The sequence below is a fragment of the Podarcis filfolensis genome (assembly GCF_964270895.1).
Source record: "Podarcis filfolensis genome assembly, chromosome: 3".
NCBI classification, from domain to species: domain Eukaryota; kingdom Metazoa; phylum Chordata; class Lepidosauria; order Squamata; family Lacertidae; genus Podarcis; species Podarcis filfolensis.
This window is the reverse complement of record NC_139606.1, coordinates 51,751,197-51,766,294: the sequence shown is the minus strand read 5'-3', so window position 1 is coordinate 51,766,294 and position 15,098 is coordinate 51,751,197. Positions and strand designations below refer to the sequence as shown.

General features: G+C 40.4%; 1 protein-coding gene across 6 annotated transcripts in view; it reads left to right on the top strand.

The window, feature by feature from the left end:
- AK9 (adenylate kinase 9) overlaps positions 1 to 15,098 on the top strand; it is a 74,598-nt gene that overhangs the window by 7,203 nt on the left and 52,297 nt on the right. For 3 of the 6 annotated variants that reach the window (XM_083608490.1, XM_083608486.1, XM_083608485.1), the window contains exons 4-16: positions 680 to 732; positions 1,188 to 1,284; positions 2,608 to 2,720; positions 4,417 to 4,608; positions 5,727 to 5,852; positions 6,911 to 6,985; positions 8,323 to 8,421; positions 9,221 to 9,360; positions 9,440 to 9,620; positions 10,471 to 10,615; positions 11,469 to 11,576; positions 12,019 to 12,093; positions 13,986 to 14,134. In XM_083608490.1, coding sequence (XP_083464616.1) covers positions 680 to 732; positions 1,188 to 1,284; positions 2,608 to 2,720; positions 4,417 to 4,608; positions 5,727 to 5,852; positions 6,911 to 6,985; positions 8,323 to 8,421; positions 9,221 to 9,360; positions 9,440 to 9,620; positions 10,471 to 10,615; positions 11,469 to 11,576; positions 12,019 to 12,093; positions 13,986 to 14,134 — 1,553 coding nt within the window. The remainder of the gene's footprint in view (positions 1 to 679; positions 733 to 1,187; positions 1,285 to 2,607; positions 2,721 to 4,416; positions 4,609 to 5,726; positions 5,853 to 6,910; positions 6,986 to 8,322; positions 8,422 to 9,220; positions 9,361 to 9,439; positions 9,621 to 10,470; positions 10,616 to 11,468; positions 11,577 to 12,018; positions 12,094 to 13,985; positions 14,135 to 15,098) is intronic. The other 3 variants (XM_083608489.1, XM_083608488.1, XM_083608487.1) reach the window with 2 other exon arrangements.

Here is a 15,098-nt window from a genome sequence, read left to right as displayed (position 1 = left end):
GGGGATTCTCATACACAATTGGTTGGTTGCTATGGCTGATCCATAAGGGCTCTTATATAGTCCTTCATTCTGTTTCCCAAAGACCTATGTTCTCACAAGAGAGAAAAGAAGGGGCTAGCAAAGCCTACAGGCACCAAAGAAAAGGCCCTCTCTATTGAGGCACAGATAACTATCTAAGCATACAGTGGTACCTCGGGTTACATACGCTTCAGGTTACATATGCTTCGGGTTACAGACTCCGCTAACCCAGAAATAGTACCTCGGGTTAAGAACTTTGCTTCAGGATGAGAACAGAAATCGGGCTCCGGCGGCGCGGCAGCAGCAGGAGGCCCCATTAGCTAAAGTGGTGCTTCAGGTTAAGAACAGTTTCAGGTTAAGAACGGACCTCTGGAACGAATTAAGTACTTAACCCGAGGTACCACTGTATAACTATCTTCACCTGTTGACATCATCTCCGTATTGTGAAATGCACATCCAGCAAAGGGACTGTATTTACATCCCACGGTGGAGGGGTAGTTAAAGAAGCGGGGTGTATCATGATCTGTATGATCATTCTACATTGTTGCTGTTTAATTACTATTTAAAGTAATCTAAACTCTGTTGTGTTGAATGTGCATATGCATCCAGAAGTCAACTCTAATAAATGGCAATCTCTTTCTCTATGATGTATCATTTTTAGCTTCAGAGCTTATTGATGAGAACATAACAGCAGAAACAGAATATGGAATCAAGGTAGAGCCCTTACCTTGTACTTTTTAATTGATTTATTGGGCATATTTTGTTTTTAAGGCTATGTTAGTGAAGGTCCATTTCATCTCAGTGTTGCTTCAGTTAAAAAGAAGACGTAAAAGATGTGGTGAAAGATGCCCTGAGTGGCGCAATGGAGCAGTGGGTCTGGCTGTTAACCAGAAGGTTGGTGGTTTGAACCCACCCAGGGATGGCTGTGGGCAGGATTCTTGCATTGCAGGGGTGGGACTAGATGACCCTCAGGGTCCCTTCCAACTCTACAGTTCTTTGATTCTATGATTCTGGAGATTTTGTGGAGCTAGTTTCAGAGTAAAAAAAGCCGGGCCAGATGTGTGAATAGTCTGAATGGTTATTAGGTAGCTGCCTATTTTAATGTGTGTTAATTATGTATTTCACTTTATATATGCAGAATATGATGTTTTGTTTTACTTTTTCTTTAGTGTAATGAATTGCTCTATCAAGGTCAAGCTATACCTGAAGACTTGATTATAAAGATGCTTATGAAAAAGATTGAATCTCCAGAGGTTTTTCACTTTGGTACTTTTTTCCTTCCCCAAATCCTTCTTTAAAGGCAGAATTGTGTATGATGGGGGTGGGGGTCGATGTAAGTTACTTGGTAGCCCTGAACATAAGGTAACAAGGGGATGGATTTGCACATTATGCTTTGCTAGCAACAGTCCAACCTATAAACATATGGATATTATAAATCATCCCATAATTTTTATTTTTTATTAAAGGGATGCATAGAAATCCATTGTCTAACTATTTGAAATAAAGCAATATGGGCTTCTTCTCTTAGATTCCTTCGCTTGGAAACCCTATAAATTGCAGTGCTTTGTCTCCCTGCATAAGAGTAATCTTTGGTAATATCGTAATCTTTGATAACATGGAGCCCTGTGCAAGGGCAAAATTTAGTGCCCCCAAATGGACCTTCTCAATTATGAACCTTCTCAATTTTGCACCCCTATTGCTCAGCGCCCAGTGTGGGAGAACCGCCTATACCCCCTGTTCTGAACCGCAGGCCCAAAGGAAGGCTCATTGGAGTGGTTGGGTGTAGGGATACCAAAGAAGGATGCCAACTACACCAGAATGGCCAGTTCTAGTGCTTTATTAAGAAGGTGTAGGCTTTATTAAGAAGGTGTAGTAAAGCAGCCTGCCAGGTCTCCTAGCCTTTACAGACACAAGACAGACACCGCAGCAAGGAGATGACTTGTCCACGCCCAAGCAAACATGCGTACATTTTTTCTTATACACAAAGCAGCATACGTCATTTCAGCTGACTAGATGAGGATATATGTGTATGTGACAAATACCCAAACTTTACGGATAGCTCCCTTTTCTGGGCTCAGAGCCCAGTCCCCAAGCCCACAGGTAATGATGACATCAGAGCAGGCCAATTAGCTTATATCAAAGCAGGTGAATATATATATATATATATATATATATATATATATATATATATATATATGAGCTCATTGCTACAACAACTACCAATTAATTGTGGGGTTATCTTGGCAACCAATATGGCGTTAGCAAAGCTTGCGGAACACACCGTCCTAAATCTGGTGCTGGAGAAAGGTACACCACCTCCTTCATAGTCACACAGTATGCTCATATTCAGCCCCAGCACAGCCTTTTTTTGGCTAATTTAGTGTCACATAAAGCAAGATAACTGCATGATTGTACATTGATGCTCTCACACAAGATTTTTCTAGGACCCCATCCTCATCAAACAACATCAGTTACACACTTATTATTCTGTAAGAGTGGTTGTAAAATTTGTATATTTTCGACTTTAAAACAACAACCCATTAAATAGTGTGTTTTTTTCTGGGTGGGGTTGTGTGTTTTTTCCCATAGGTTATGTTCTCTGTGATTTTCCTTCTCTCTCTGAAGAACACATGAGTATACCAGAACAAATTGACGTAATCAGAAATGCAAAATTAAAACCAGATTTCCTGATTAATATTAAGGTAATGTCAGTTTTAATTATTTCTTAGTCAATCTACTACTTACTCTGCAAATGTGATTATACCTATGGAGCGAAATATTTCAGACAGTTCAACTAATTTTTAGTCATAGTGGACCCATTGAAATGAGTGAGCATCAGGACATTTTTTTAGCTGGAGCTCACTGGAATTGAGTTCTGGCACCCTTTGGTGCGTTCTGGCATCTCTGTAGCATTGCAGCATCGGTTGGAGCTGCGTGACAGAGGCTGCGGTTGGTGCGGCTCAACAACTTTGACTGCGTGCTCCCCCCCCCCAAATAGTTAAACAACTTTAGGTGGGTGCTCCCCCTAAAAAAGCTCTGGCACCTCTTTTTCTAGAAAAAAAGCCCTGGTGAACATGACTAAGTTAGGTCCAGTTATTTCAGTGGACCTACTTTGCATAAAAATTAGCTTAATACCAGGTTTCTAGTTGTTTCATTCAAAGGTTCTGGTTTCTCCCAAAGTTAATGTTTTCTCTGGTGCCCATGGCACTTTCTCAACACTTCAAATGTGCCAAAAAGGTTGGTGATCCCATGGTTGGTCATTTGAAGTTCCCCCAGCAGCAGCTATGCTGACATTCACTTTAGCTAAGGGCGGAGGGGCTGGATGAACATTTTTTCAGTATAGTTTAGCTATCTTGCTAAATAAAGTGATCCACTGCCTGGTGACATTGAACCAAACAGTACTGAATTGGACTAGACCCTGTATAGGACTAGTGATGTGCATGTATACAAAATCATCCCTTTTTACTGCTATCTGGAAACAGCTTCTGATTTCCCTTTTATTATTCTGAAGATGTCCGTACACTTTAATTTTACACTTCAATTTTAGTTGCAAGGCTAGTGCACAACCTTAAAAAAATGTACAAAGTTGTGAAGCTCTCTTTTAGCTTTGCTCTGATGGAAGAGGACCAATCAAATACAATTTCCATGACAGATATGAAAGTTCTTGTTTCAGGATCCAGACCTGAAGGAGGTTAGGTGCAATAACGCCAACCAAAGCTTTCAACAAAATAGCCACGTATTTAAAGAAATTGTCCACCACTGCATTGCCCTTTTACATTTTTCTGCAGCGCTTGCTGTTCAGGGGGGATATAATGCTACAGCTTGTAGTATTATTATTGTACTGCAGTCTCCCCCATATGAGAGTAGCCAACTTATGAGTGTGCTCAGAACTCCAAGTCCTCATCTTTCCTTCAAAGAGGTTTTACTGAGTCCTAGTATTTGGGGGTTGGAACTCTGTACAGTATCCTCAATGAGAGTTTTATGATGAGAAAACTCACACTGGGAATACTGTGCAGATTTCCTTCCCTCCTCCCTCAATTCCTGCTTCTGTAAAGAGTTTACATTCCTGGCTCACCACTTGTTTGACACCCAGAAAGGGTTCTGTCGGTTCCTGCTGTGCCTCTCATGCTAAGGCAATATGGCACTTAATTTTATAAGTGTCCTTTCCTTTTAACTAGATGCTGCTGCTCAGTCTTTCCCAAGTTCTGTCCCTCTTTATAGCATACCAAGGAGAGCGATCCCAGGCAGGTGTTAGGCTCTGCAGAGCCGAAATACAGTTGTGGCTTGCCTCCAACACAGCTCATACTGAGATCAGACTCACTATGGTATTATGTTTAATCTTAAAGATGAACAATATTATTATGTAAGCAACATCCCATCCCCCCTATTTTTCACTAGTGTCCTGACTATGATTTGTGCCAAAGAATCAGTGGACTAAGGCAGCACCCTGAAACAGGGCAAATATATCAAAGGGAAGAGTGGGATCCTGATATTATTGAAAAGCGTAAGAAAAAGAAGAAAGAGCCACGCAAATCTGGGGAAGAAGAAGAGGAAGAGGAGGAAGAGGAAGAAGAAGAGGAGACAAATGAGGTAACTTAGCCAGGTTATCTAAACAGGTAAGGTTAAGAATACTGCAAGTAAAGGAAGACTTGGGAATTGTTCAGAAACAATGTTGAATACATTTTACTCAATTCTATTTGTAATTGAATACAAAATTGCTTCCTAGATAGAATTCAAATAAAATACTTATTTTCTAGTACAGTTATCTTGCACATATATCAAATATCCTCTTCAGTGAATTGAAAATAATTTATGCCCTTAACAATAATACATACAATATAATACTCTTCTCTGTGCTCAGTAAATTAGTAAACTTACTTGAATGTCTATCCTGTCTTGATCTTTAAGGCTTGAAACAGGTAGCTATAAAAATGTATTTAGAAAGGGGAGGAAAGACATCATATTAATTAATTATTTGCTTACCCCTGCACGCCAAACATTAGTTCTAACATAAAATATGTTACACTGTTTATTAGGCCAGGCTTTGGCAATCTTCTATGAAAAAATGAGTCCTGTAATTGTAGAGTATTATTGTACACTTTAATAGTCATGACTTTTCCCAAAGAAAGCTGCTAACTACAGTTCATGCTTGGAATTGTAGCTTTCTGACAAGCTACAGTGGCACCTCGGGTTAAGTACTTAATTTGTTCTGGAGGTCCATTCTAAACCTGAAACTGTTCTTGACCTGAAGCACCACTTTAGCTAATGGGGCCTCCTGCTGCTGCTGTGCTGCTGGAGCACGATTTCTGTTCTCATCCTGAAGCAAAGTTCTTGACCCAAGATACTATTTCTGGGTTAGCGGAGTGTGTAACCTGAAGCGTCTGTAACCTGAAGCATCTGTAACCTGAGGTACCACTGTATAGTTCACTTGAGGAATGAAGGAAAACTGTATGATGAAAGAATGTTCCCATCCCTGACTTAGTTGGATTCAGCCCACTACGACCCCAAGGCACACCCAGGCTCTATGCACACAATATAGAGGGTGCTCGCACAGAGCTCTCATTTATAGAATTGAAAACATCTTTGTGCCACTGTTTAGATTTTTCATTCTGTAAAATACTTGAGTGGGAACTAGAAGCAAGCTTGGTATATTCTATTTTTAATTATAATGAAGCAAAGTATGTTTTTTGTTTTTGTTGTACTCTTAGGCAATAGCTGATCAGATCATGCTGACGGAAATTTTGCCACATTTAGTGCACAGACCAGAAGATTTTTTAGAAAACATACAAGAGAGAGTTGCAATCTATAAGGACATTATGCTACGTCCTTTAGAGGTAAGAACAAGATGAGATCTGTGCTACAAATTCTAGAAGTAAGTTAGTTGTTGTTTTTAAGTACCTGATTGTCGTTTCTTCAAAATTTGTTTGATATTGCTAATCACCACATGTGCCCTGTGAGAACTATGCTCGTAAATTATACTGATGATAACACAAAATGCCCACTGCTCCTATAAACCATTCATGTTGTAGTTACTCATCACAGCTGTAACAGCACAGAACTGGGTGGTTGAATTGGGCCCATGCATAAGGAAGTAGAACTCTAAAACATAAATTGCAGGGTAATGCATTCTTTTCCTACCTAGCTTTTTTGTTTACAGGGGGATGGGTAGTGTCTTTGTACTGGAAGGATGGGCATTGGGTATGCATGTTGAAAAACTGTTTGTCATGCCACTAAGACTGCGATAGCTCTCTTGGTAGAGCATGAGACTCTTAATCTCAAGGTAATGGGTTTGAGCCCCATGTTTGGCAAAAAGATTCCTGCATTGCAGGAGGTTGGACTAGATGACCCTTGCGGTCCCTTCAAACTCAACAATTCTATGATATCTACATTTGGTGATAAAGAATATCAGTTGCTTATTTTATGATCTACTGCATTGACTGGTATTGTAGTTTTGAGTTAAGATTAAGATCCAGCCTCGTTTTAGATCAAGGTGTGTTCCCAGTATTGGCAAAGTGGATAGGATAGTTAGCATTGCTATTCTGCCTGCACTACATCTCTTCTTTATCTCTTGCTACATGCCACAACATAGTTACAAGTGCAATTGTACTCGTGAGTCTTTTGTATGAAGGCAGTTCCATCTATGTGCACAATAATCCCTAATATAATACCATGAATATAATACCCTGAATTAGTACAGCTACTATTTTAGACATTTACTATTTATAAAGCGTACAGAAGTGAATGTCAAAAAACAGTTTTATAAACTGTTCTCAAATAAGTAATTGAAATCAGATTGGAAGGGAACAGAATTGGATAGCAGTGTAGTCTTTTCAGTCAGCTGTATGCATAAAGCATTTTTGTTTCTGGTTGTTGTTTTTTTATTCACTTTTAGACATTAATGGCTGAGCAGGATTCCCAGTACCTGTTTGAACTAGATGGAAATAAACCTGCCGAAGAACTCATTGCAGTATGTACATAGCAATTGTTATATATTCCTCTCAAAAGAAGCATGATTAATTGATTATTATCAGATTATTATTTGCAGCTTTTTTGTTGTTTAAATTGATACCTGCTTCCTCTATTTTAGTATGTCTAATAAAATTTATCAGAGTATTGGGACAGTTGTATAATACACTTATGGCCTCATTTACAAGCTCATTGAGCCCATATAGTTAAGGACAGTCATTAGTTCAGTAATTAGTTACATCCAAAAATATTGGTTCAATAGTTTTCTACATCAGGATGATCATCAGTCTTTTCCCACATACAGAGATAAATATACTGTGCACAAAAAAAACACTGTAGCAATTTTCCCCCGAGAAGCTCAAGAAGATTTCCATGCTTACTAGCCTCAGTTCTAGCTATCATGAAATATTTCACCAGTGCTTTGTGCTCTTTTCACAAGAAACAGACGCATTTAGTATGCATGGAATATGATACTCAGAAAGGTTTTTGTTATATCTGCAGGGACATGGATTTTATTAGATTGAACTATTAATAAATATGCAATACAGAGACATGCTCTGATCCAGAATCTCATGAATGTTGTGATGTCTGTACATACCTTTCTCACACATGAACTTTCCTGCACAATCAAATGGAGAATGTTGTTCTCCTTCAGTGGTAGAGGTTTATCTGCTTTAGAGGCATAGCCTCCTTCAGTGGAAGGAGCTGTCCCCGATTCCAGTACTACTTTCTTCAAGACAACAGGACTTTTACAGAGCTTCAGTATGTGAACTCTTTATCTGAAGGAAACAGTTAAAACCCTCACATTTGCAGATTTTGTCCTTTCAAAAATGGAAAGCCTTTCATTTGTAGGACTCTGCATTGCAGCTGGTATCTTTTATTGGTGGAGATAAAATAATGCAATCCTGTGTTGCAGCAGAGGCCTCAGCTGTGCTCAAGCAGACACAAAACTATTGCTAATGGTAGCAGGAAAGCCTGAAATAGGGCATTTCTGGGGCAAGAGCTTGTAGCTCTTCTGCAGGGCCTAATCCTCAAGTTCCTCAGCTATGCCAGCCTGGAGTTGCTACGGTGAAAAAGCAGGAAGAAACTGCCCCTCACCTATTTGTGCCCTAGTCAGCAGAAGCCTACAGGACATTGAAAGTGTCAGTGAATCCATTCCTAGAGAGACCCCATTTATAATTTTTCTTTCCATTGTTTAAAAATATTGTTGATTACTTTTGAGGGGTACCTGAGTAAATTGCCAAATGCTTGTTGATCTTGTATTTCGACAAGCACTTATGTGATATCAGTTAAATGTATAAAGGACCATTTATGCAATAAGTTTTTGTTTTTGTTTAGACAGTAATAGCTCGTCTTCAGTCCATGGGCCTACGAAATGGAGCTCTTATAACCAAACTTCAGAGTGGTGAGGAAGAAATGTTGGATGGACTGGATAACGTAAGCTTGATATTTGCATGTGTTATAGTTAGTTGTCTGCAGCAATAGCACATTATAAAGTAAAGGTGGCAATGACATTTAATGCTGATATAGACTTAATAAATTTTTTATTTTTTATTTAGTAGAAGCGCAAGACAAAACTAGAAGCATATATTCCATGAGGCTCCCAAACAGTTGATCCTGATTCATCAGCTCAGCACTGTTCGTTGTGTCCAACATTTTAAACCCGCCCCCCATTTGTTTGTCACCTTTCCAAAACAAATAATTGTTAACATGGTTAGATTGTCATCTTATGAGGCCCTTGTGGTTGTGCAGTAGCCTGTAGAACCTCATCATATGGAGGCCAGGAAGAGAGCCTTTTCTGTTGTGGCCCCCACTCTTTAACCTCCCCATGGAAATAAGGCATAAGATAATTTAGTTTCTACTTGTTTATGAAGGCCTACCTAACTTGCCGGCTACTGATGCCAGTCATTTGTCATCTCTTTTTCAGTTAAATTTTATACTAACAAGTAACACTGCTAGATTTATTTTATTTTTCTTGCATTTTTGATACAACTACCTTGAGATGTTTTCATAATAGCGCAGTATATAAATATTTACAATAAATTAATTACAGTTTTCCCTCTCCATGTCCCTTAACTCCTATGGCCCTTGTTATGATTGTGCAGTATCCTACATAGGCAAAGCTACATATCAGTAGTATGTAAATGTAGTGCAGTAATTTTTGGAAATATGTGAAGATATTTGTTCACTTTGTAAAATAAATGTAGCACTTTAATTCTTTTGTTTTGGCATACAGGATGAACTGTTCCGGGTGCTTGCAGCCTACAAACTTGTAGCACCTAGATACAGATGGCGTCGCAGCAGATGGGGACGAGCATGTCCTGTGGCTTTAAAACAAGGGGAAATTATCATGGGATCAACAGACTATGCCCTTGGGTAGGCCAAAATCCAGTGTGCCTTAATGTGAGTGCAATCATCCTAAGCCTGTCGTACTATGATTTTGTTTTCCTTTTAGCTTCTTAGGTAAGATGTATATGCTTTCAAGTGAAGAAGCCCTGAAGGAGTTTATGCTGAATCCCCGTCCCTATCTTCTACCACCTATGCCTCTTCCACCTTGTAAAGTAGTAGTATTTGGACCTCCATTATCTGGGCGTACAACCTTGTGTGGCTTGATTGCAAACTATTATCAGGGAAAGGTAGGTATAAATTAATACTTGTGTATAAATGACAATAATTTAGTCTATAGATTATTTTATTTAAATTGCATTAAGGCTCCCAGTCATGTGATGGTTTTGCTAACAAGGAACCAAAGATAGGATCCTGAATAAACAAAAGTCAAGGTATGAGACCAGGTCTCATGCCGGTAGATAGATTGGTAGCTACGCAGATTCAGGCAGGGCTTGCATCTCAACCTACACAATAAGCAATGAGTTGCTCCAATGGAGGAGTCAGGCCAGACACAGCAATTATGAAAGGCCAGCTGGGTCCTTATTGGTTTCCTCAGTCACCTGATCCTGCTGGGCTGAAAGCTGCAGTTCACCATCTCAGTGTTTCCAGAGGTGGCACCATAGAGTTTCAGCAATCAGGCGAGCTGTTCCCTCTGCCTGCACACTGCCCAGTGGTGCAAAGAGTAAGTGGGCTGGGCTGTCTTAAGTGCCCAGTTTGAGATTCAAAGGACCTTGGAGAAAAAATGGGGGGGGGGTTTCCCCAATGAGATGTTTAGTAAAAAAAGAGTTTGCAATAAAGGTGAGGGGATATATATCAGATTTAAAGATACAGGGACGGATAGGTCAGTATCAAAAACAAGGATCCTTGAAAAATATTTTTCAGTGAAAATAAATGACATCAAATGAAGGTTAACTTCTATTTTATGAGGTTTCAGCTTTCGTTACCAGACTTGGCAGTAGGTGCATCAGTTGGTGCAGGTGACATAAGGAGGTGGGGCTCTTCAAGTTTCCACTTTCTATGTTTTGAGAAAAATTGTGCAGGCATAATTTTCTCTCTCCCACAATCCTCTGATACTTTACTTTCAATGGCTTTATTTAGGTCATTGATATGGAGGATCTTCTTAAAGCACAATTTGAAGAGGCAAGATTACAGCTCATTGAGCAGACTCGCTATGAAGCAATTCAGGCAGGCATTCAGAAAGTGAAAGAAAAAATGGAAAATGAACGACTGTACCAGGAGCAAGGTGAAGTTGTTTTATGTAAAATTTGAGGTGTTTAGTTATTTGTGTTATATTGGAAGGCCTTCCCATTGAAAGGCAATCATTGATGTTACTACAGCAGGGATAGGCAACTTGGTGCTTTCTAGGTGTTCTAAACTAAAACATCAGCCTCAACCAGCATGCTATTGGTCAGAGTTTATGGCAGTTATAGTACAGAACATCTGGAGGACACTAGGTTGTGTACCCTAGTAAAGGTAAAGGGACCCTGACCGTTAGGTCCAGTCATGGACGACTCTGGGGTTGCACGCTCATCTCGCTCTATAGGCCAAGGAAGCCGGTGTTTGTCCACAGATAGCTTCCAGGTCATGTGGCCAGCATGACTAAGCCGCTTCTGGCGAACCAGAGCAGCGCACGTTATGCAAATAGTATGGTTAGCAATTTCAGATATTTAAATCATATTGTAATCCAAGTAGTATCAAACTCCAAGGCATTTGCAGTGCAGTCTTCTGCATGCTTACTCAGAAAAAAAAACTATGTTCAGTTAAGTTTATTCTCGTGTAAGTGTGCCATGCTATCCCACCACTTATGGTGGAGAAGGCAAAAAGGAACTGCTGCAGGGGTAGTTGGAGGGAGGCTGCTGGAATCAGAACCATTCCTGGAGCTGGGAAGAACAATCTTTTTTTAATTGGGGGGAGGAATGCACAAGCACCACCTGAGGCCAGCAGAGCTCAGCAAGGCTTTGAAGCTGGTGATTCCTCTGTCCCCTTTGGACTGGTGCCCTGCTACCCTGTAAAAATGTATGCTGTACCCTTTTATAATAGAAAATGTAGTTGTCTTTTCTTGACGGATCTTCTCCATATTTAATTTTCTCTTACAGCGGCATTGATAGCCCAAGACTTAAGTGACAAAGAACCAGATGAATATGAAGAGGGTATTACCGCTGGTTCAGTGCAGCATAGTGTTACAACATCTGGTAGCCAAAAAGGTATTATAGTAACTTGGTTTGTGAGAACAGGTCAGAATCTGAAACTATGGCTGTGTACACACATCAATCCATTTGTAGCACAGAAATATAGTGCTGTGTGTGTTTTTTAATCCAGAATCATTTGTGCTCAGTCTCAACATACTGCTTTAAATCTAGATGGATTCTAGATCCTGCCACAAAGGTGGATGTGCTTACTTGATATGCATTTGAAATCCCTCCCCTTGGTTAGGTTATCTATGCCTTTTCCTCCCTGGAGATGCCCACCTGTCTGCTCTCACAAGCATCCATTTGATGGTGTTCTGATTGTAACATTAGCGGATGCAGCCAATGGCAGGGTCCTTACATAGTAAGAGAGAAGATAATGGGAACAAATAAAACGATTGTCCACAACACTGAATACATATATGCGTCCATGTGTTTTTTTCTTTCTTTCTATGCCTAGAAAGTAGTACCATAAAAGAAGAAGATGAAGGTGAAATGGAAGAGTTGTCTCCATCCCAGGCTGCAGAAGAAATTGGTATTATTGATCATAGCAAGTAGCAATAGTTAGCTATTCAAAATGGAAGTGTTGTTAGTCATAGCATTTTATTTATTAGTGATGACAGGTTTATTTATTTATTTTATGTAGAGCATAAGCAACCTCTCAAAGCAGTTTATGATACAGACAACTCTCACCTTACACCAGGGCTGCGTCTTGGGATAGTTCATAAAGCCAAAGTTGGGTATAGAGTCAAATCACAATGGGTTCAATGGTGAGTGTAATTGCCAAAGTCTTTTTTCCCCAGACACCTGCCCACTTTCCACCCTATTTTTATTTTTATTTGCCAAGTTTGTAAAGCTGAATGCACACTAGTTAAGTATGCGTAACTTGTGAGTTACCTGTGTACTATTAAATTTTAAAATGGAATAAAAATACACATTTGAGGTGGGGTGGGAAAACGCTTTATCTGGATTTTACACAGCTAAAACGAACTAAAATCCTGGTTAAGTAAAAAGTTATTCACCTGGGAAAGATAATGGAGTCTGTTGACATTGGGGAGCATTTTGCAAGGGTGGGACATCACAAATGAGAAGGAAGACCTACCCAGGACCTACCTGCCCCACTGCAGACTACCGATCCAGAAAAAGGCATTGAATGAGGATCATAGTACTTGGGCAGGTTCATGCAGGAGAAGGCAGTCTCTGAGATATCTCCGTTCCTTGCAGTGGGCTCAGAAATGGACCAGAGGACTGTTGCCTGTGCACTAGCCCAAGTTAGTTGTTTCACTAATGTGCTTTACCACTGAGATGAGTGTGTGGTGAGCATACGTCACCATCAGAAGCATTTCTCAAAGAAATGGGTGTCCATTGAGGTAGCCTGGGCAATTCTTATTATAATTTATCAATGATAATTTGATAGGTCTGCCTTTGTTTAAGGTACTTAATTTGCCCAGCATTTAGCTCTTCTGCCTGCATTTTTCTTCCCTACACATTCACTATGTAGCTAGAAATGCCTAGAGGATGACCATTCTAATGACATTCTATAAAGACAGAAGTAAAGATCCCTGCCTCAGCCCTTTCCACCTGTGGGAGTGTGGCATTCATACAGAGCCCCCGGTCGTTTCATGGACTATTGACCTGTACACCACTGCATTATTCTTCTGCTGCCACCAACCAGGTTTCTTCTGGTGAAATACTGAGTCTCAGTCAGGTTGTAAAGTCAACAACGAAGATTAAAGTTTATTGAAGAACAAACAATTTTTAAATATGTTCAGAATGGTTTCTCAAATGCACGCCCTTAACCAGGTGTGGCAATGTCTCACACTGTCATACTCTTCTCTCTCAGTTCTATCCCTGTCTCCCACTCTGTCACAACCACTATGTTCAACTTTTTCTGCCTCTGTCTGACCCTCACTCCTCTACCTCTCTATGGTAAACCCCTGGGCTCAGCCTCAAAACCAGGTAGGCTCCGCCTCTGAGCTTTCTCATTGGTCAATCTACATTGGGGTAGGCAACCTAAGGCCCAGGGGCTGGATACGGCCCATTCGCCTTCTCAATCTGGCCTGTGGACGGTCCGGGAAGCAGTGTGTTTTTACATGAGTAGAATGTGTACTTTTATTTAAAATGCATCTCTGGGTTATTTGTGGGGCCTGTCTGGTGTTTTTACATGAGTAGAATGTGTGCTTTTATTTAAAATGCATCTCTGGGGCATAGGAATTCGTTCATTTTTTTTCTTCAGAATATAGTGTGGCCCACCCCATGGTCTGAGGGATGGTGGACCAGCCCACAGCTGAAAAAGGTTACTGACCCCTGATCTACATTAACCATTTCCATCTCCCTATATAAACAGGTATAAAGTGTCAAACCAATGTTTCTGGCAAAATGAATCTAATGTTCACCTGCATATTTCCATTTACATTTTTCTAACAGAAACCTCAGTGCCCCAGACTTCAGAGGTAACATCTGAGCATCCAGAGGTGCAAGAGATAGTACAGAAAGCCATTGAAGCTGTAAGGTTCTCTCCAATACTGCTACCACCAGAAGCATACGCTGATGCATTAGAAGAAGCAATTACCGAGGTAAAAGTACCAGGAAATGTGCTGTTATTTCAAAAAATGTTACTCATAATGTGCATTTTCATGAATTTTCTTTTCAAGTTCTCTATTTTGAATATAGGTTTGGAATATTTTCACTTAAGAATATAGGGTAGTTTAAAGCCAACAGCTGGTGCTTTGTGTACACAGGGACAGCTGGCATAGTAGGAAGGAGCTGCCCTCACAGCAGCAGCAGCAGCACTGCTGATTACCAAAGTGGAGCAGGGTGGAGACAAAGTTGGGATTATGCAGGCACATCAATGGAGCCAGTCTGGTGCTGCTACTGGTGCTCCCCTCCCAGCCCCAAACTCCACCCCCCTGCCCCACACCAGCACTGTTTAGGTAATCAGCGGCAATGGTGTTATTGTTGGGAGGGCGGTTCCATGGCATCATCCCACCACACCAGTTGCTTGTATACTGTTGAGTATGAATGCTTTCCCATGAGAGTTCAGAGGCTCTCCCATCAGTCATTTGAGCATCACCATTCTGGTGCACCTTTGTTTCTAATCTCACAACTTCCCCACCTTTTGCAGGAAACAGAGGCTGCACACAGTAATTAATATAACATATTACCATCCCGCAAAATGCTTCCTCATGACCAAGATCTCCTACATAATGTTAAACTTCCCAGAACAACCTTTCCATATTAATTAAAAGTTTCCTGCTTGTGAGTCCTGTCCATTTTATTGCTTTCTGATCCTCACAGCCAGGAGATGTGTGATGAGTTGCCTCTTAATTGCCCCTAGAAAGTCTCCTCTTAGACTGCTCACTGTGCACACTTACCTGAGTGAAAGCCTCATTGAACACAGTGGGACTTACATCTGGATAAACATGCATAGGGCTGCATTGTTTGCTACTCCATTGTCAGTTTCTACCGTGGCCAAAGTCTTTAATTATTGGCAAATAACATTATAAAAATGGCAGAGGAGTTGGAATGAGAGGAAATCAG